Raw genomic sequence first — 21,169 nt, forward strand, 5'->3', positions numbered from 1 at the left:
AGATATTAAATTCTCTCTCGTGTTGGGTGTGTGTATGAAATGAAACATGATGGAGACATCCAGCGTGACTTTATTTTGAAAGGTCAATCCGGAAGTGTCATGCCCTCACTCTGACTAATATCGATTTATAAAGTAACTCTAGGCTCCAAATAGCTAGCCAGCTAGCCGAAGGAGGCTAGTTTCTCTCCTTCTCACAAAATTGGGTCGACAATAAGCTGTTTCTAAAATTACTAATGCAGATATACTACTCCTGCTCTCAGTAAATCTTTGGGATTGACCGCTTGCCTCCCAAATGCCGTGTTGTGAAGAAACGGATGCGTTTTAAAACAGCGGAATATACCGGCAGTAGCAGCAAACTGTAGCCGGCTACTGATAGCAGTTAGCTCCGGGAGTACAGCAAGTTAGGCGGCTGGCTAGGAAACCATTACTGTAGAGGCGGCTTCAGACCGCCGGCTGCCGAGCTACCTGTGTCAGTCAGTTGCCATAATAGGTAAGAAGGCTTATGTTTGCTACTTATTCTGTTTTTATAGTATCTCCTGCTCCAGAACTTGTAGCACAGTTTTTACGAGAGGTGAGCAACTTGTTTTGCGCCATGTCAACGGTGGGAAAAAAAAATAACAAGCCTGCTAACGCTGGTACTGTCAGTGTGTTGAGTTAGCAGGCGAGCTAGCCGATATCTTTACTTGGCTCTATACTTTTATGTCAGAATACCGGAATATTGTCAAAATATAGTGCGTTTCTGACGCCGAATATACAAGATAGTGCGCCGTTTCAAAATTATTCAACAACTGTGAAGATCTTAGCTGTAGAAGAGCTTTTAACAGTGTTTTAAAACTGTAAATATGGCTGACATTTTACTCTCGAAATAAGGACACTGATCTGTTGAGACCGTTGTATTCTTGAAGCTGATTGGCTCTGGGGCCCGTCAGTCAAACTTTCCCGACAGCTGATTGGATATATCCGTTGTGTTGTGGCTAGTGATAGTAGTTGCCAACAGTTAATGAGATAAAGTCGAGAATAATCTACAGACAATTTTTCTTTTCTTAACCGATCGTGTTTGTTTTAGACGGTGAATGTTGATCTCCTCGGGGCGACAGCTGGAAAACTGGCAATGCAGTTTGTCTGCACAGTTTAGTCCCCGGCAAAGAGTGAGAGTGCTGCAAGTTGAGGTGTGTGAAGGAATGTTTACGCTGCAGGTGATAGTCATGCCTAATAACACAGTGTGGCAACATACGAGGCATGACTGATATGTTTTTAAAGACTTAATAATGTCAACAAGTTTGAAGCAGTTAGCCTCCCTGTGTATCATTGTTACTGAAATTACATTCGTTTCTGTAGTACGTTAAATGTTATACAGTGATCACAAGGGGAAATTAATCAGCAGAGAATAACTATAGGTTGGCAGGAATTTCAGTTTACTATAATTTTAGTTTAAAAATGGGATGTCCTAGTTTTGTAGCAAAATACCAGTTTCTGTAAACTTACCTGCAAATGGCACTTAAGTCAGGTTAGATCCAGCTGTGGTCTTTACTCTTTACTTGTGTTGCAAATGACACATTGTTTGTTTATAACTTGCAGTCTAAAGTCAAGTTTGTTTACTAAAGTCTCTGTTGCCCTCTCACAGCACCAACCCTGTGGCAGCCCGCCAGCTGCAGTAAATCAAATACAGATACTGTCATCCCCCCAGTCTGTTAAGAGAAAGGAAGAATTTCTGATATTCTCCTATAGGCCTTAGTTCTTCCTTTATGATAATTGCAAAATATTAACACCATATTTTGAAAATAACTTTGCGTTAGGACTGCAAAAAGGGATTACAGAATGTGTCCCATGGGACTTAAAAAGGAGAAATAATGGCAGAACATTTTCATTATCATGTATATTCTTGTGCAATATGCAAAATATGTTTTTGCTTTGATAATAATTTCCAGGCTGATATCACAGATTTCTCATATTGTTTTGTTTTCTGTCAACCACCAGGAGGGAAATTGTGATCAGTGGCCTATGAGGAAGCCACGTCGAAAAGGCCAGGTGGCTGGAGGAGGGGGAGGAGGAGGGGGAGGCGGAGAGGGAAGAGGCAGAGGACGAGGCGGCGGAGGAGGAGATGTCAAGAAGTCCAATGGGACAGTTGGCGGGCGGGGGGGTGCTCGCCAGCGGTCTCCCTCGCCTTACAGCCTCAAAGCATCTCCCAGCAGAGAGACCCTGACCTATGCCCAGGCCCAGAAGGTGGTGGAGGTGGAACTTGATGGTAGGCTTCACCGCATTTCCATTTTGGATCCCCTGGAGGTCATCACCGAAGACGAGATGATGGCTCAGGACATTAGTGAGTGTAACAGCAACAAGGAGAACAGCGAGCAGTCGTCATCTCCCACCAGCAGTGCCCAAACAGCCCGTAAACCCGTCACGCCCCGAGGACGCAGGAAAGACTCCAAATCTTCCTCCATCAAGTCGCCGCCACCTTCAAAGAACCACTGCCCCAGTTCCCAACCACAAACACCCGAAAAGACACACACAACACACCACCACCACATGACCCTCCCTGAACCCAAGTATCGCGTGCTAGAGACCTTCAGGCCCGTGGAGGCGCCGCCGCTGCCCACGGCGTATTACCGTTACATTGAACGTTCAGCAGAGGAGCAGGAGGGCGAGGCAGAGTACGACATGGACGAAGAGGACACCGCCTGGCTGGAGATGGTCAACGCCGGCCGAGGGTCGGAGGGTTACTCCACTGTTTCACAGGACACCTTTGAGCTGCTGGTGGACCGGCTGGAGGAGGAAGCGTACCGGGAAGCCCGCAGCCGGGCGCCCTCTCAGAGCGCTGTCGACGACGATGCCTTCTGCTGCGTGTGCCTGGACGACGAGTGCCTCAACAGCAACGTCATCCTCTTCTGCGACTCCTGCAACCTGGCGGTGCACCAGGAGTGCTACGGAGTGCCCTACATCCCCGAGGGCCAGTGGCTGTGCCGCTGCTGCCTCCAGTCCCCTCAGAAACCCGTCGACTGTGTTCTGTGTCCGAACCGCGGCGGCGCTTTCAAACAAACGAGCGACGGCCGCTGGGCACACGTGGTCTGTGCCATCTGGATTCCTGAAGTCTGCTTTGCCAACACGGTTTTTCTTGAACCAGTAGAGGGGGTCAATAACATTCCCCCGGCGCGCTGGAAACTGACCTGCTACCTGTGCAAGCAGAAAGGCCGCGGCGCATCCATTCAGTGCCACAAGGCCAATTGTTACACCGCGTTTCACGTCACATGTGCTCAGCGCGCCGGCCTGTTCATGAAGATCGACCCGGTGCGAGAGACGAACGTGAACGGGACCATGTTCTCCGTTAAGAAGACTGCGTTCTGTGAGGCCCACTCGCCACCGGGACAGGAAACGTTATCAGACGAGGAGAATGAAGGACGAGTGGTGGGCAGCAGAGGGAGGGCGAGCAGAGGACGGAGCGCCTACACGGAGGGCCCAACCACACCGAAAAAAGGCAGAAAATCTGACGATGACGGCAAAACGGATAAAAAGAAAGGGAAGAAGAGAACCGAGTCGACAGACCAACAAACTGCTTCGCCACAAGTGACGGTGCCTCAGATCCCCACGAGCAGGTCAGCTTCTCTTTTACTAGTTTTACCTGTAGGGTTGTTGCCAAACATTTGACCAAGGTGGATTTCATCAGTCACCAGTCATGTTGACGGCACAACAACCAACCTGCATCTGTCTCTGTTGTACAGGCTGAATATCATCTGCAAAGGAATCATCTTCCAGAGAAAAAACCAGTTCATGCAGAGGCTGCATAGCTACTGGTTACTGAAGCGTCAGTCGAGGAATGGCGTGCCGCTGGTCCGGCGTTTGCACTCTAACATCCAAACCCAAAGGAATACTGAACAGGTCAGGACAGGAAACAAACTTTCACCCTGTGATAATTACATCTTTTGTGATTTTTATTTGGCGTGTTGATCTGTCTCTCAATAACTAATTGATTTCAGATACATTTCTGTTGCCGTATATGTTCAACAGAACCCTTAAAATGTTTTGTATCTTGCAGCCTGAGGTGGATGAAAAGGTCTCCGCAGCAAGAGAGGCGCTGAGATATTGGCAGAAGCTTCGGCACGACCTTGAAAAAGCTCGGCTGCTGGTGGAGCTCATCCGCAAGAGGGAGAAACTCAAACGAGAGCAGGTAACAAACAACAATGAGGCTCACAAGTTGACACAGGCACGGAGACTTCTCTCACTGCATTTGCTATTTGAGCTTGTCAATTCACCATTAATTAATTTTTTTTCCAAATGCACAAAAGCCAATATTTAGAATTCAGCACCTCAAGGCTGATATTTTAAAGTAGTAAAGATGTAAACCAGTTACTTTTTAGGATGTCCTTAAATGTACTCTGGTGTCTGAGATGGCATTACCAGGAGGAAACTAAACAAAGACCCTTTTAAATGTGAAGGCCATCTGGATTGACAGTCATTCATGCACTGGACAGACAAGTTGTCCGTGGGTGTTAAAATCTAATTCTGGTTGTCACTGGTCCTCCGTTTGATTTAATCGTGCTTGGACACAGGTTTGGTTATTAAACATTACAGGATCCATCATGAAATATCACCTCACCGCACATCGCTTCTCTTCACGCATGCAGCCTACACATATGTTAACATCAAATTCCCATTGTCGAACATCTGCAGGTCAAGGTTCACCAGGCAGCTCTGGAGATGCAGCTGACCCCAGTGCTGGTGCTGCTCCGCTCCACTCTGGACCAACTACAGGAAAAGGACGTAGCCGAGATCTTTGCAGAGCCCGTTAACATCAAGGAGGTCAGACACATTACATCACACATACACACTTTCTAAAGAGTTGCCGTGTAGGATGGCCCACTGGTTCAAGATATGTTTCTGTCCTCATACCTCAGTCCCACTTTACAAACGTATGTTTTATTTAGCTAGTGTGTGTCTGTACATAAGGAGTTATGTCTTGTCCTCAGGTCCCAGATTACCTGGAGTTCATCAGCCAGCCCATGGACTTCTCCACCATGCGCAAAAAGCTGGAGAGTCATGGCTACCGCTCGGTCGCTGACCTGGAGGTTGACTTCAACCTCATGGTGTCCAACTGCCTCCTCTACAACACCAAGGACACCGTCTTCCACCGGGCAGCGCTGCGTCTCCGAGACCTCGGTGGGGCCATACTGCGCCATGCACAACGACAAGCCACCAACACCGGCCTGGACCTGGACACCGGTATGCATCTCCCAGAGTCGCCACAGAAGAGAGACTTTTACAGCTGCACTTGGGAGGATGGTGAGTCACACACTTGTCTTTTGTTATTTTTAGGGATGTACCGATTGTGAAATTCTGGGCCGATACCGATACTGATGTTTAAAATAACAATTGGGCCAATGTTGACACCAATGTTTTTTTTGTTGTTGTTCTTTCATCTTTTGTGCAAAGGAAACAAAGAAATCTTCATTACTCCTCAAAAAAAGACATTTTCACTCACTTAATTTTAACAAATTGAACGTGCACATGCGCTTTTGGCATCTCGGCAGAGTCACGTCCCCGCAAAAAAGAGAAAAAAAACAGGCTTCTCCTCTGAGTCACCACAATATGCCACATAACAGATAAACATCAGCCGCTTCGATCAGTATTTTCCACTGGCCAATGGCAGGTAATGAGGCAAATATTGGCTGATATCGATGTTCAGTCGATGCATTGGTGCATCCCCAGTTATTTTGAATGGCAGAACGCAGATCCTGTTTGACTCTGATGTGTTTTATATTGTACATCTGTGAATACTGACATTTAGTTTTTATGATGAATTTGTCTTCAAGGAAGTCAGAGGGCTGAGATTTGAGAAGCTGTCAAGAGGGGGGGGGGGGGCTCATACCTGTTTAGATGGTTCATAGTTTTTATTTTTGGAAATCTTCACGGTTCCTATTTGGATTTGTGATTTTTGTGGCAATTTAGTTGTGTGTCTTTCTTACTCTTTGATTAATTTGCTCGTCGGTTGCTGTTTAATTATCCTCATAACGCAGATGTAACATTGTTGTTCAAGGCAGGTGCAGTGCATATGGAGACAATGTAGAAAGTTGGACCATTTTGTCAGTATGTAATTGATATGTGGATCAGGGATGAGTCTGTAACAGGTAGTGAATTCATTCATGGCCAGTTAGTTTGGTGGAGGACATTTGCAGTGGATTCTTGTGGATTATTATTTTATTTTTTTTCCCATTTTCAAGTGCATTTGTATCTGTGAAAATCATGCTATTTTCACCATTAGCCTGACCCCTGTTCGTTGTGTCCAGTTGACAGCGTGCTGGACCCGGACAACAGGCTTCACATGTCGGTGGAGGAGCAGCTGAAGGAGCTGTTAGAAAAGCTGGACTTTGTCAGCTCCATGAGATGCAGCGGCGCCCGGACCCGACGCATCCGCCTGCTCCGTCGCGAGATCAACAACATCCGCTACCGGCAGGGCCAGCACCCCCGCCACAGCCTCCTGAACGGACACCTGAAGGAAGAGGACGAGGAGGAGGAGGAGGAGGAGGAGGACAAAGACACCAAGGCGGACAACGGCCTTTCGTCTTCAGACAAAGGTGGGTGATGAGAAACCACCGACCTCTCAGCAGTATGAATTTTGCCAATGTATGAACCATTTAAAAAGAAAAAAAAAATAGCCACTTTTTTTTCAATGAGACCAGTTGTGAACATGAGCTAACGGAACATTGTCCTCAGGTAATTGAGCCAGGGTCCCCCCCACGCACCAACCCCAACCACCCCACTGTCTCCAGTCTAGTAAGTAGGGGCCCACAGAGTCTCGTTAGCCATGGCTGCCTCACAACTCCTCTCTCCCAGTGCACTCTATGTCTGCACCTCTTTTATACATCACTCATGGACTCACCACTTCTCCATTGGCCACGTACAGTCATGCCATACCATCCCACTTACTACAGGCTAGTCCAGTCAAAACAGTGTTGTCACCGTAGAGGAGGGCGGCAGAGCACCTGTGGTCTGTGTCAGTTTCGTCATGCAACGCCGCCATGTTACCATGTCGCCGGTTTACAGTTGTGAGAGCGAAAGTTATTGATTCACTCGTCTTGACAAGGTCCTCCATATCTGCAGAAAAAACCTCAACTCCCTATGGACTGTGGTTAGATTCTTAGAGCGAGATGTTAATCATTACGGAGTGACACCATTTTCCAGTGTGAATACTACACCACCACATCACACTACATACTAAGTGGACATTCATTTCAATTAAGGTGCAGAGTGAAACGGAATTTCATTTTTTTCTCCTCTCATCTTCCAGAAGACCTCAAATCCACTTCGCCACCAACACTGGAACCCACAGGGCCGGCACCTCCTCCGCGACAGGGGGACGCACCGCTGGAGCCCCCCACCCTGCGGCCTATCACAGGGGAGCCCCAGGCCCACAGCTGGCCCTGCAAGCGCCTAAAGATGGACAGTGACCTCTCAGACGCCGCCACAGAGAACATTAATTGCACTAAAACGCAGGAGCGACCGGGCTCGCCGCCTCCCAGTTTGCACAGTGAGGGGCGGGCGGTGGCCAATGGCCTGCCGGAGCTCAGCGCCCCTCCGCGGCCCACCACGGGAGGGGTGGGACGACGGACCTCCGTGTTATTCAAAAAGGCAAAAAACGGAGCAAAGTTGTTCAGAGACAGAGACAATCCCGTGGTGAATGGAAAGGGGCCGCAGGACGACAACACGGGCAGCGCACCCACCGCACCCAGCTCCGCAGCCAGCACCCCATCCTCCACACCTCTGTCCACTCCATCCAAGACCCCGCAGAAAAGCCCCGGACCCCCAACTCTCAACGAACAGTGGACCCCCATTCGAGACACGTGCTCCGACGGTGAGCTGGAGAAGACGCCAAATCATGCACTGGAAAGTGGTAAGCATCTTTAAATCCTTTAAATTTCAGATCCAATCTTCTTGGCTAATATTTGGTATGAGCCACCAGTTGATTGGTTTATATAAAACTATAACGATGTCGGTCAAAAAGGATGTGAAGGAATTAGGGCTGCCACGATTGGTCGACTAGTCACGATTATGTCGACTATTAAAATCGTCGACAACTAATTTAATAGTCGACGCGTCATTTTTGTTTTTTTTTTACTTTGTTTTTCACTCAAAACTGCTGCAGCACCTCCCACACACGCAGCCGCAGCCACCCACCACACACACACAGTACAGGTGTTCTCTCTTTTCTCTCTCTACCTCTCTTGTCCGTCATCAAGCGGCACCGGTGTAGCCCCTCCCACCCCCACCCCCCACCCATCTCTCTCTCTCGTCTGTCATTTTAAATGAGAAGCGATACTAGGAGCGGTACCGCCGGTACTTTCTGGTGGAGTCTTTCCATGTTTCTCCTTCTGTGACAGTAAAAAGGGACATTAACATTTTTTCAGACAAGACGATTGTCTCAAACTATTGGATTTTTTTTTTAACAGAACGACTATTATTTACACTGAGCACAAAATGTAGGCTACTTTTGTTATATTTGAGTGAGACCAAAACATTTTATTGTGAATAATTCCTTAGTTTCAGGTGTCTACCTCATTTTATTCATATGATGCCAAATGAAGGAAAGAAAAACCTAAAAAAAAAAAGTATTTATTTTGGTGTTGTTTAGGCCATTGCCTTATCCTTATTTTACTCAGCTGTTTGCACTTTATGCTACAGTTAAAGAATTGTTTGTTGCTACAAGCTGCATATTTCATTAAAAGTTTAATGAACTATCATCTTAATTGTCTCTATTTTTAGTTAGCATATACCTTAAACACTTCAAGCTGAAAGCTAATGATGGTTATATATAAGAGCAGCTGCATGCTGGTGCGATAAGCTGTATGTTTTACATTCAATTTACGTATGATCCGATTAGTCGACTAATCGAAAAAAATAGTCGATGACTAGTCGACTATCAAAATAATCGTTTGTGGCAGCCCTAGAAGGAATGCACAAGTTGTTCTGGTGCCGTTTGTTTCCCATGAGATGAAGCTACTTTTTTTTTTCATCCCTCAGCAGTCGTCAACTCATTGTTATCCGCTTTTGTTTTCATTGTTATCTGTTTATCACTTCAGGTGAACAAGCTAGTTCTGATCATTTTAAACTCATCAGGCTTTAGTTTGATTAAAGCAGAAGTAAGCGATCCGGTCGTTTTGGCTAATGCTGCGTTCCAGGCAGGCTTTTGAAACCGTAAATTACAGCTTCAAGTCACAACTTACGATTTTGTAGCGTTCCAGGCAACCCACTCGTGTTTTTCCGACCCGTTTTACCTGTGAAAGTCACTATAACGGCCACTCGTAACTTCCGACCTGTGAACTCGTACCAGATCGAACTGGTACAACTTCACAGGTCGGAAAAACACGAGTTACGGGCTGCCTTGAACGCACCATAACAGTCCTCGTCCCTACGTCACCACATTCACGCGCGTCCCTTGGCTGAAAAAATTGTAGGATACGAGAAAAGTTTTCTCCTGGTGACATGCTTTGGTCAAGATACCCCAAAGATCAAACATCACAGCTCTTTTAATCCACTCAAAACAGCCCTGTTCAGAACAGCTGGTGTCAGTGCCTGTCCCTTTGAATGCAATTGAGCCACTGCTCACCCCACCCTGCCCCCTCTACCGGTACCGGTACTCACAGGTAGGGGTGGTAATGTATTATGCAAATTTGAAAACAAATTGCGTTCATTGTATGACAACTGAGGGAACAGCTCATAAAACCACATGGATTTCAACTACAGATTTAACACACAAAACACCCAAATACATGTTAACGAGCCTTCAAAAAGTGATATTTCCATAAAATGTTGCCTTTTAGGTGTAGAGATCGGTCCTACTCACCTGATGTGCTCTGACACAGTCTAACTGGTCTCAACACAGTTTCATAAGCAAAGAGAACATTATATTTCAATGACGCAAATCTTCTCTCTTTTTATAGCTGCTCTGTCTGTGTCTTGTGTTTCATTGTGACTGAGCAAAGACTCATAACGTCCTCTTTCTCTGTGTTTCCTTCTGGTCTCTTTACTGTTTTGATGTGGATCTCTTCTCACTTTCAGGACTGACGAACGGCTTCAACAAGCACAAAGATGGTGGCTCCGATGCTGAGTACAGCCCTTGTCCAGTCCTTCATAAAGAGATGTAAGATGTGATGTGTCTGCTGTTATTTATTGTCTGCTTTAAGTGATGATTGATGAACCCTAAGCTTATATAATGACAATACGATGTGCTGTCTGTCTTACAGCAGCTCACCACCTAAACGCAGCCTTGGGAAACCAGCTCTCTCCAAAGTTCCCTTCATGGAGATAGTCAATGGAGACTCAGATTACACCGGTATGCTTCCTTGTTTTGTTTTGCTTTGCTTTCTTTAGTTAATTTGTTTTGGCAAAAAAAAATTTAATTGGGTTTTCTTTTTTTACTTGTGCACAAACTGTAATCTGCTCTGAATTTTATGTTGCATATCCACATGGTGAAAAGAATCAGCTCCCAAAAGGAAGAAATTTAAGTGTCTTATTTTTGGTCTCATGAATGTGTCTGTCTGCACATTTTTGCAACACACAACATCCTCATTACCTGTTGGCCCTGAGAAACTGTATCCACTGTATCTGTGTGGGACTCACTGGTCCTTAAAAAATGAAAAATAGATTTTCCCAGTGTGAAATGCCAAATACTGTATGTGTCAAAATCAATATATAGTTTCTTTTCTTACAGAACATGTCTGTTGCTTTGTTTCAGGGAATGGCAGCCAAACGTCAGAGGATGAGACGGAGCTGGAGTCTTTGGATCTGGTTTGGGCCAAATGTCGAGGATATCCCTCCTACCCTGCTCTGGTGATCTATTATTATTGAAGCTTCACCTTCAGTCACTGCATACACTGTTTGTAGTGTTTGTTTTTCTTGTTCTGTTTTGTCAAAGCTGCTGCTTTGTTAGTGGCTAAGAGGGATGATAATAAACTTGAATTTGGTGTAGCTTTTAAAACACGCAGCTTCCACCAAACTATATTTTGATAAGTTGAAATGAAACACTTGAGGTTCCCTCAGTTTAGGAGGAAAGCTGACTCTGACTGTGTGTTTGTTCCAGATCATCGACCCAGAGATGCCCGAGGACGGCCTGCTGCACAACGGGGTTCCCATCCCTGTCCCACCCAAAGACGTCCTCAGGTTGGGGGAGCAGAGACAGGAGGAGACCAACGAGAGGCTCTACCTGGTGCTTTTCTTCGACAACAAGCGAACATGGTGAGTTTGAAATGTGGATTATGACCACCAGTCCAACTTGCCTCTGCAATGTTACATATCTACTTTCCCCAAGATGCTATAAATTGTTTCAATCTATCATCATCACTCGTGTTCAGAGACTAACAGTCCACATCTGCTGTTGCAGGCAGTGGCTCCCACGTGACAAGGTGACACCGTTGGGCGTGGACGACACGGCGGACAAGCTGCGCATCATGGAGGCCCGCAAGTCCAGCATCCGCAAGTCTGTCCAGGTGGCGTACGACCGTGCCATGATCCACCAGAGCCGGGTGAGCCACAGCCAGGGCTTCGTGGCTTCCAACTACCTGTAGAGGGCGAGTGTGAGCCCACACTTGAGCGTCTCTCTCTCTCTCTCTCTCTCTCTCTCTCTCTCTCATTGGTCTTAAAGCAGCAGGTGGACGGGGCGAGTCCTCCTGCAGGTTGAATCTGTAATTCACACTGTGGTCTGAAGAGGTTGCTATGGCAGCACAGAGTCCTGGACTTGTAGTCCGTTACCAAACCACTAGTGTCTGACACCAGGAGCGATGGTGTTCGCCTCGATGCCGTTGAGGATGAGGACGGAGTTGCACCCAGCCAGGACTGTACGGCGGCGTCGGCTCGCTCCACGTGGATGTGTTGAGGTCGTGTGTCCGGATCAAGCGTAAAAGAATTCCCCTCTATTTTGTTTAATGCTACTGCCAAGGAAACAAATAATCAGAAAAGAGATTTGACATTTCTATGAACCACAGAAGACGAATGAATGGATCACTGCCATCTTTTATACAATAGCTTTTTACATTTTTAAACTTTCTTTTACAAAGACACTTGTATATTGAAAAGGCACACTTTGTGTACATATGTATGTGTATTATCAAACCCAATTTAATTTAATGTTGCTGTTTTTAAAAATGCGTATTTCAATCAACCCACACAGGGCAAAACGAGGCTGTGTATATTTGTGGAGAGAAAATAATTCCTGACTTGCTGCAGTGTACTAAGGTTGTCTTTGATGTAATTTCATTGTGCTGTGTGTGTGTGTGTGTGTGTGTGCGTGTGTGTGCGTGTGTGTGTGTACATTCAGAGCATACAACACAATGAGCCGTTGTTCTTTATATTTGAATTCTCTTTTTGATACAGAGAGAAATAATTTATTTATGGAAGACAGAACTATAGAAATAAAGCTATATTGGTTAAAGATGAGAATGAAATTTTATTTAAAATAATGGAGTGAGGTTTTAAAGAAGAAAAATCAAAACATGCAGCCAACATTTTAACAGATGAATTTCACGCTGGGTTTGATGTTTGAACCAATCGCCATCATTCACTGTTTAACCCCCACCCCCCAGAAGATTCTATTTATTGTCAAGAGCCCCATTTTATCAAATGGAAAAATACACCTTTATAAGCTTGTACTACCTGCATATTTTACCTGCTCACCAAATATTTTGTCTGAACCAGTATTTCCTCATTTTGGGAAATCAATGCTCTATTAAAAGCCTTTTGGGATACTTAGCTGCAGCTGTGTGTCGTGGTTTACTTTTTAAAATTTTTTGTTTTTTTGTTGTTGTTTTTCCTCTGTCTGTGATGGCAACAGTCAGAGCAGAAGCCATGTTATGTTCACTTCAATGGTACAAACATTCACAAGGATGTAAGAATGAACTGACTATTATGGTGACTGAAAGTCAACTGACTGTAAAGACTCCAGATCCACTGAACGTAATTGTTCACATTTGATGCAATTTGCCAAAATGTTGAACTATCCCTTTAAAGAAAGATGTAAAGTAATTTCTCTGCTGAAACTGTGATTGTTTTCTCCTATTTATCAATTAATTTATCTATTAGAAGACTTAACGGCATGTGCAGTATCACCATTACCACTGACCTCACCCAAATAACTGGTTTGTAATTAATTTAAATACTTAATTCATAATTTATTGTGAAAATACAGTCAATTCACACAGACATTTATCAATTTATAACTATAATGATCTACACACTAAGTATCAATGTAGGAGGATTGCTTTATAAATGATGATTTAAGTATTTCATAATGCTTAATAGTCTGCTATTATTTCAAGGTGTTATTGGCATAACTGTTGTTGTTTTCACTGTTACAATTAACAGTCATCAGTATAAACTGCTGTTCATGGTCTAGTGCTCTCTCCTCCCCCACCCCCCTGTTAAGAGCCAAGAGATGATACATATTATGAATTGGTGCTATACAAATAAAAGTTTTTTTTTTTGACTAAAAATTTTGACTAAAACGGGGGAGGGATACGACCGCCAGGAGGCGATTTTTGAATGAGGTAATTCCTTTACTGACATTGATGAGCTGCAGTGAACACAACACAGGTTGGATTCTTGTTTTATTAAGTACTGCATGTGTACATGTTGGTTATAAACAACAGTTATAAAAAGACCTATAAACATTTCCCTGCTCAGACAAACTGCATCAGTCTATGAGCACGTGTCCGTCCCATCAGGAGCTGAGATTCAACGATGACCGAAGCCAGCTGACGTGTGTGTCAGTCTTTCAGCAACAGGAAGTCAGGCGTGTCGATCAACACTGTGATCAATATCAGGTTACATTCTCAGAGGTGTGTGTGTTCACTCCGACCACCTGACTCCCTGGAGATGACAGTGACAGTGATGATGCTCCTCCTCTCCTCCGTCAGGGCCCGGGCTGCTGTCTCATCAGGAGGAGGTAATTGTGACGGAGGGTCCGGAGCTCCGTCAGTCTCCCCAGCAGGCGACCGAACCTCTGCGGTCCCCCTCGTGCAGCTCCGGCCTGGGCCCCACACACCCTGGACAGTAGGTCCAAGATCAGCTCCTGCATTTTCTCAACACAGCTGGCTGCCTGCAGGGACGCCCGGTCTGCAGGACACAGTAGGACAGAGAAATCTTTGTGTTAATGTACAAACATCAATTTGGCCTATTGACTTTTCTACAACACTACTGTGTGAGTGACGCTGAACAGCTGTGAAACATGACAGCACCTGATAAAGTCACAGTCAGTGAGTGAGTAAATCATTCACTGCAGAGCTGCAGATTGCTTTATACTGATTATCTGACTTGCAGGTGATTGGATCATTTCAAGCAGAGAGAGCACAAACAGCTGGTCTGACCTGAGCAGAGCAGGGCGGTGGCAGTGAGCAGGCTGTACTCGGCCTCCGTCACGCGCAGCGTCTTCATGCTGTGGAAGAAGTTGAGCACTGGGCCGAAGAGATCCTCACCGCCTCCTGATCACACCAGCCAAGAGGAAACACCTCATTCACTCTCAGTATGAAACAGTAACGTGACTGCAGTGAGTGTATCTGGACTCACCTGAGCTGAGCGGTGAGCTGCTGTGGATGTTTTCCTTTGACTCTACGTTCCTCAGCCAGTTGTGTGTTGATGTAGTAAATAGCTGCAGAGCTGACGACAGAGAAACATGAATGCAAGTGATTAGATTTATGTGAGTGATCTCTGTGTCTCCTCCTCCTCCTCCTCCTCCTCCTCCTCCTGCTGCTGGGTTTAATCACCTGGAATGGGACTCGCTGGGTTGTTGGAGAACTGCTGAGCTGAGAGCAGAAACATGACCTCCAGAGAGGAGACGGACAACAGAGAGCTCTGGTCTGAGAAGTCCAGGAGGTCAAAACCTGAAACCACAATTTCACAGCTCAGTGGACACTGTGCAAAGATATACAACACTGATTATAATAATTAATAATTCTTTAGCTAAGTGACTCATCATCATGTAGGAGCGCGTTCATGTACATGGTCATGCATGTAGGTGGGCAAATTATGAGGTGTGAATAAAATGTATTTTAGTGTTATTGTATTGTGTAATATGATATGTCTATTTTTGATTATTATAGTATCTTAATAAAACAAATGACAAAATTGTCACGGTCAAGCAAAAATGGCCAAATAAAAAAGGCAGTAATGCAATAGGTGTTTCCTCTTTATAAGTGGTAATATTGAGTGTCCTGTAATCCTATATTTGATGTACAATTTTGATGGTATGACATTTTCCATTCATTGTTTCTCTCACTCACTGACCAAAGAACAGTTTGTTTATATTCTGTTTGTCTCTTCATGTAAGAAAAAAAATCAACAAAAAAAAAGTCTAAATGAACAATGAACTCATCTCACTAACAAATTGTGCCCAGAAATATTTGAAATTTCTGCGTCATAGAGCTTCACTGTGTCTGAAAACACTTTTTACTCCTGTTTGTCTTGAGGCTCAGTAAAACCCACATATAATGGTGTTATCATACCATTAGCTGATATGGTGAAAATAGCAATATTAAGTAATTATTATAGATCTTTATGATCTATCTATATGTTTATTTTGTTTTTTTTAGGGGTTTTTGACCATGATATTGAACTCTGAATGAGAGTCAGAGATACCTGCAGGTGCTGCAGTAGAAATCAGGTTTCAAAACTAAATCCAACATATCAATATAAAAAAAAATGCAAAAGTTGAAGGCGCAAAAGTTTGTGCCTTCAATCTGATTTGAGTACAGTCATGGACCTTGTGTCTGTCTCACCTGGCACTGTCCTGGCAAACTGCAGCAGTCTCTGCAGGTGTGGAGACACAACATCAGACAGGACATCCCCCTCGTCTGCATACGGCCACTCAAACAGCTGATCACACACACAACATCATGAGGACAACACGGAGACATTTAATGTGCCTGTGGGAGATGTGATGTAATGTTTCCACGCTGTGACCTACCCTGCTGTGGCTGCCGCTCTGTGCTCTGTACAGTCGATGGGCCTCCACCACCCTGTCCACCATGTACTTCTGTTCTCGGGTTAAAGTGGGCGATACGGCCTGATGAAGACAGTTGTGAACACACATAACAGGATTAAACCAGATTTTACAGTACAATTTCTGTTAATCCCATCATATAAAGTATTAACTATCTGTGTGGAACTGTGTCATAATTGAAGCTATGCAATATCTATATCCATAAAATGATTGTTGACCTACTCTACTCAAAGCTATTAATGTGAACCTGATGGTGGTGATGGAAGAAAATCTGCAGACTCCACCATGTTTGTGCCATGAACATCAGAACCAAATTTAATTGTTGTTGTGTTTTTAAAGGGATAGTTCAACAGTTTGGCAAAATGGCCCATTGCCATAATCCCTATAGTTTTAGGAGTCAGTTTGTTACCGTTATTTGTCGGTGCAAGCTGTTTTTAGAACGGCAGAGCAGAGCCACGACCTGCTCAGAGCTACGCTACGGAGGGATTTCTTGGTTGAAACTCATCCTACACAATCCAACAACTCAGAGACTGCTTGCCGAAAAACTGCCCTCGACAGGATCATCAGCGGTTTTGCATGAATTTACCTCGAAAACAACTTAAACCTAAAACTATAGTATATACAATATACTTTATTGTGCTTTTATTGCAATATGGATCCCCCTGGGTCTGAAATAAAGAAATTAATATAGGGATTATGGCAATGGGCCAATTTGCCAAAATGTTGAACTATCCCTTTAAGATATTCATGTCAAAGGTGGAGCTGGAAACTCAGTTATGAATCCCCTGTGGTTCAAATGATTTGTGGAAGATAAGAAGAGCACCTGGCACAGGACACAGGAGGAAGGCGTCATCACTCACCTGTCCCGGTAGTCTGCTGGTGGAGCTGACCCTCCTGCTGTCTGTGTTCTCCTCCTCGTCCTGTCCTCTGCTTTTCCCTCCTTTCCTCAGGCGTTTCGACTGACACTGCACCTCAGTCAGAAGACCTGAGGGGAAATATACATGTTCACACTGGTTTGTTTACATTAAATTGAACACTTCACTTCATGCAGGTCGATCCAGACATGTCTTACACTCGGCCAGCATTCCCACAGCGCGACACTTCCTCAGCCGACAGTCCTGGCACTTCCTCCTCATGTACATGTCCATCTCACAGCCGCCTCCGCTCTTACAGTGATAGACGGCATTTTTGGTCACACTACGCCTGAAGAAACCTACAGCACAGGTGGAGAAGGACCATTTGATGCTGAAGCAGAAGGTCGATGAATAAGAAGAATAGCTAAATGACAGCTGGCTGGGTGGGTGGGTGGTACCTTTACACCCTTCACAGGTGAGAGCGTTGTAGTGATACCCTGACGCTTTATCTCCACACACCACACACAGCTCATCCTGACCTCTGCTCTTCCCTCCCAACCCCATCCGTGACCTTCGTCCCAGAGATAGTCCCGCGACTCCGAGGCCCTGAGCCAGGACCCCGCAGTGCGGCTCTGGGCCGGGGTCGCAGGGGGCCTCCAGGCAGTGAGCGCTGTAGTGGTATGGGGGGTGGCAGAGCTGTGTGGAGGAGGACGTGGAGGACGGGGAGGAGGTGGAGGAGGGCGGGGGGCTGTAGAGGGAGAAGGGGACGTTGGCAGTGCTGTACTGTTGTTGGCTGTACGGGAGCAGCTGGAGGTCGGGGTCCTGCAGGGGGTACCCCAGAGGGTCACCCAGCATGTCTGAAACAGATAAGGAGGGAGGTTCAGGAACTTCTGGAACTAAAGGAAAACTAGAACATTTACCTCAAAAAACACAGTTTGGCCTCTTAAATACTTTTATCTCAAGACTACTGGAAGGAAATGTGTTTATTTTTGGCTCAAACATTCACTTGGACTCAAAGATGAACTGATTAGATTTTGGTAGAAAAGGTTAAAGGTCAAGGTCACACGACTTCACATTCTTATTATATGAGAATAATTCGGTAATATATCAGAAATTCCCTCTGCAATAATAAGCATAATTATGGCTCATAACTCAAACTCCTCTAAGACATTTCACGTCCAAATGTCTAAACCTCAGTGTGACATCATAATGTTCTTCAAAAACACTTGCAGGAAGAAGAAAAAAAAGGTTATTAATCACTGCTGAAGTAGAGACTGTCTGTGACCATATTTTCTGCTCCTTGTTACTGATTGGTGGAAGAAACAAGCACAATGAGCTGATTTTAAAAACACATGAAAAGGGAATTAAACTTCCTGTAGAGAAGAAAAAGAATTACTGCTCATCTCTATTAGAACAAAATCACTGGTTTACAATATAAATTATATCTAGTGACTTTCTTCTCAAACCCTATGAAAGGATCAACAACAAGTTCATCAAAACAACACTAGAATTTGAGTGCATCTCTCTCTTCAAACTGTCAGAAAGGAATCAACGGTCAATTATGTAAGAAATTTGACTGGAAATGAATCATCAATTTTTTAAACAACCCTTTTTGAGAGGACCATGGAATTGTTTTGAAGAAGCTGTAGGTAAATAAATTATATATGATAATATTAGAGCTTAAGCAGAGAAGCAGACCAGAGGCCCATGGCACAGGGAGTATAGGCACATTCTAGGTTTGAAATATTATATAAAAAAGAGGAATGGAATAAGAGGGAAACCAGGAAGGAGGTACAGTATACATGTATAATAATGTAATGAAATTAACCTTTACTATTGCCGAATAAAAATGACACTTCCAGAGCCTAATTTGTAATTACCTAGGGCTCACCCAAAACCTCTACTGTACCCAAACAGCTGAATATCACATGTCTTCAAATTGATTGGTATAGAGCAAAGAAACACATCGGACAGAAAAATATATATACTGTATATACTGTACAGGGCATGCACCAAAAGAAGACTAACCAACTATTGGTTTTAAGAAATCAAATTATGGCACCCTGGTTCCAAAAAACATATACAAAATATTTAGGGATAATATGATTGACGTGATGATATCAAATTAAATAAAACTTTCTCTTGTGTCATTAAAGGATGCTCCTAACCAAAAACGATAAATCTTGTTGGCAGCATCAAGTTCGAATGCTAAGGTAGAGATAACACAGACTTGGGGGACTGAGGAGACTGATTGCCTTTGCGTGACCGAAACGTAATTTCCAGCGACACCATTACACCGCTGCGAGTCAAAGAGCGTCACAAGAATGTGGTCTGACGTGACTCGTGTGACTTCACTGCTTTTATGGCTCTTAGGGGAAACAATAAAAGGCTGGAGTGAGACCTTGTGAACTGGTCAGGCTGCTGAAACAGGATGCAGCTGACAGCTCCCACTGCCAGTTCAAACTGTTTTTGATCATCTACGCTGGACATGATGGTCACTCCGTGTTGTGACGGTTTTTGAAACATCTCTGAGTGTGGGTGAGCAGCTTGTGTTTTGCAAGTCCCATCTCTGCTGAGAAAACATGTGCGACCACTGGCTGCTTCGTAACATACAGCTGGACCACATGACGATTGGGACACCGTAAAGGCAGAGCCCACCCAACTGTTGGCGGTCTGGGGAGCACAGCAGATGGGAGATGCACTGATGGTGAAACACCAGGATGGATAATAAAATCTGTTTTCATGTGTTTGAAACTCCAAAACAAGTCCTGTAGCTTTGACGCATTGTTATTTTAGCTCCTGGTTAAAAACTACTGGAACCTTCTCTTCCCATAATGCAACTCGGCATCAGGGCCTTTGACTGTGGCTTGGATACAACAAACAGCCAGACCTCAAATAGACTGAAAATAAATTCATCACACACAAAGCAGTTTAGCTATTTATCTCAAACTGGTCTGTATAGTACAATGAATTCTGGGTAAAACAAAATGGCCAACTGAAACCGTGTTGACTCTCAGAAAATGTTTGTTGTCTGAGAAAGAAAGAAAGAAAGAAAGAAAGAAAGAAAGAAAGAAAGAAAGAAAGAAAGAAAGAAAGAGTTATTCCTAAAATCTGACATCTCATGAGAGACTGTCCCTAATTCTTTCATTATAACCCCGCCCCTTTCTGATAAAAGCCACGCCCCTACATTTGTAATCCAGGCTCCCTGATAAAAAGTCACAAAGCTCAGGCAGAGAAGAGATAACCCCAATGACCACTGATGGTTTGTAAATGAGGATGAGGCTACTGGGTCCAGTCAGATCGACTCAGGACGTCACATCTCAGATTTCTTCCTGCTTGTTTGCAGTTGGGCCGTGCACCTCAACCATCAACCATGAGGTGACACAGGAGTCAAAACCATATGAAAACTTTCAACCTGACTCCGTTTTTAGCTCAGTTTTATTCTTATTTTCAAAATGACAGAGAAACGCTCCAGATGCACCTCTGGTTTTCTACTCTCTGTTGTAACTTTAGGGCAAAATAAAAATCATGCATGCTACTGTCATAATCAATCAGTCATCAATGTTCTGTCTTCATCGATTGAACACTGATCACTGATCCAGTAAACAGGTACAACAGTAGGCTACCTGACAGTGTTGATGATGGTGGATGCACAGAGCTGCTGCATATTTGATTTCATTGCACTTAACCCGTGTGTCAACAGAACCATCAGTTTTAAAGGACACTTATCGTCCCTCCCTTTGTCTCCCCTCTCTTTCGTTCTCTCTCCAGATGTTTCCTGTCTTCACCAGACTGTGACGGCGATGGGTTTTTTTTGGGAGGGGGGTCCTCGCTCTGTCGACGTGTGACAGAGCTGTGGTTCGTGCTGTTTGTAAACCATTTGAATGCTGTCTAAACACTCCTCGGCCTCCCTTCCATCCCACGCACACTAGGGAGCAAAACAACACCAGCAAACTACCCCCCGTAGCAGTCCATCCACCCACCCGCCCCCTCCTTAGGGCTGGAGGGGAGACAACAGGGGGAATTGTTGATGATACACTTCAGTATAAATAGATTGTCGGATGCACGCTCAGCCTCCCTGCGTGCTGTGAACGTAGCGCGCCAGCTCAACCTCCTCAGCCTCCTCAGCCTCTCTTTCCTCCATCTCACCCAGAACTGTAAAGTGGTGAATAAAAGCTCATGGATTCATGTTGAAAAGTTACAATGGATGCAGAGCAGGAGAAAAGAGCAACAAATCTAACTCAGTATAGTCAGGGCCGTTGCTAGGAATTCTGGGGCCCCTGAAAGAATACTAAAGTGGGCCCCTGACTTTTCCACTTTTTTTCTTAGACTACGTATG

The 21,169-nt window shown here is 44.7% G+C and overlaps 2 protein-coding genes across 6 annotated transcripts in view; one reads left to right on the forward strand and one right to left on the reverse strand.

Moving 5' to 3' along the window:
- Positions 1–146: 146 nt before the first annotated feature.
- Positions 147–12,712, forward strand: brpf3b (bromodomain and PHD finger containing, 3b). 4 transcript variants are annotated; one of them, XM_083974926.1, is made up of 14 exons: positions 147–490; positions 1,067–1,169; positions 1,978–3,590; positions 3,717–3,873; positions 4,031–4,162; positions 4,666–4,794; positions 4,962–5,274; positions 6,279–6,566; positions 7,280–7,882; positions 10,048–10,129; positions 10,233–10,321; positions 10,724–10,818; positions 11,069–11,223; positions 11,369–12,712. In XM_083974926.1, exons 2-14 carry the CDS (start codon positions 1,074–1,076, stop codon positions 11,550–11,552), a joined length of 3,936 nt encoding a protein of 1,311 aa, XP_083831052.1. In that variant the 5' UTR covers positions 147–490; positions 1,067–1,073; the 3' UTR covers positions 11,553–12,712. The 4 variants fall into 4 exon arrangements, with proteins under 4 accessions (XP_083831052.1, XP_083831053.1, XP_083831055.1 ...); XM_083974927.1 differs by lacking the exon at positions 1,067–1,169 and having other exon boundaries at positions 147–571; XM_083974929.1 differs by lacking the exon at positions 1,067–1,169 and having other exon boundaries at positions 10,236–10,321.
- An 867-nt stretch (positions 12,713–13,579) lies between these two features.
- Positions 13,580–21,169, reverse strand: part of nr1h5 (nuclear receptor subfamily 1, group H, member 5) — a 13,828-nt gene continuing 6,238 nt past the window's right edge. Inside the window, exons 3-11 of one of the 2 annotated variants that reach the window (XM_083975468.1) lie at positions 17,289–17,687; positions 17,049–17,189; positions 16,837–16,961; positions 15,941–16,039; positions 15,753–15,783; positions 14,742–14,858; positions 14,545–14,634; positions 14,346–14,459; positions 13,580–14,094 (exon numbers count right to left, since the gene is read on the reverse strand). In XM_083975468.1, coding sequence (XP_083831594.1) covers positions 13,892–14,094; positions 14,346–14,459; positions 14,545–14,634; positions 14,742–14,858; positions 15,753–15,783; positions 15,941–16,039; positions 16,837–16,961; positions 17,049–17,189; positions 17,289–17,687 — 1,319 coding nt within the window. In that variant the 3' untranslated portion in view covers positions 13,580–13,891. Of the gene's footprint in view, positions 14,095–14,345; positions 14,460–14,544; positions 14,635–14,741; positions 14,859–15,752; positions 15,850–15,940; positions 16,040–16,836; positions 16,962–17,048; positions 17,190–17,288; positions 17,688–21,169 lie in introns of both variants that reach the window. The other variant, XM_083975467.1, reaches the window with a different exon arrangement.

Source organism: Trachurus trachurus, assembly GCF_905171665.1.
Source record: "Trachurus trachurus genome assembly, chromosome: 7".
NCBI lineage: Eukaryota > Metazoa > Chordata > Actinopteri > Carangiformes > Carangidae > Trachurus > Trachurus trachurus.

Excerpts from the sequence above, each read along its gene's own strand:
- brpf3b (XM_083974926.1), top strand. The coding sequence starts at position 1,074 with ATGTTGATCTCCTCGGGGCGACAGCTGGAAAACTGGCAATGCAGTTTG. Across the intron at positions 7,883-10,047 it reads AAATCATGCACTGGAAAGTG|GACTGACGAACGGCTTCAAC; the intron begins GTAAGCATCTTT and ends TCTCACTTTCAG. Across the intron at positions 10,130-10,232 it reads CCAGTCCTTCATAAAGAGAT|CAGCTCACCACCTAAACGCA; the intron begins GTAAGATGTGAT and ends TCTGTCTTACAG.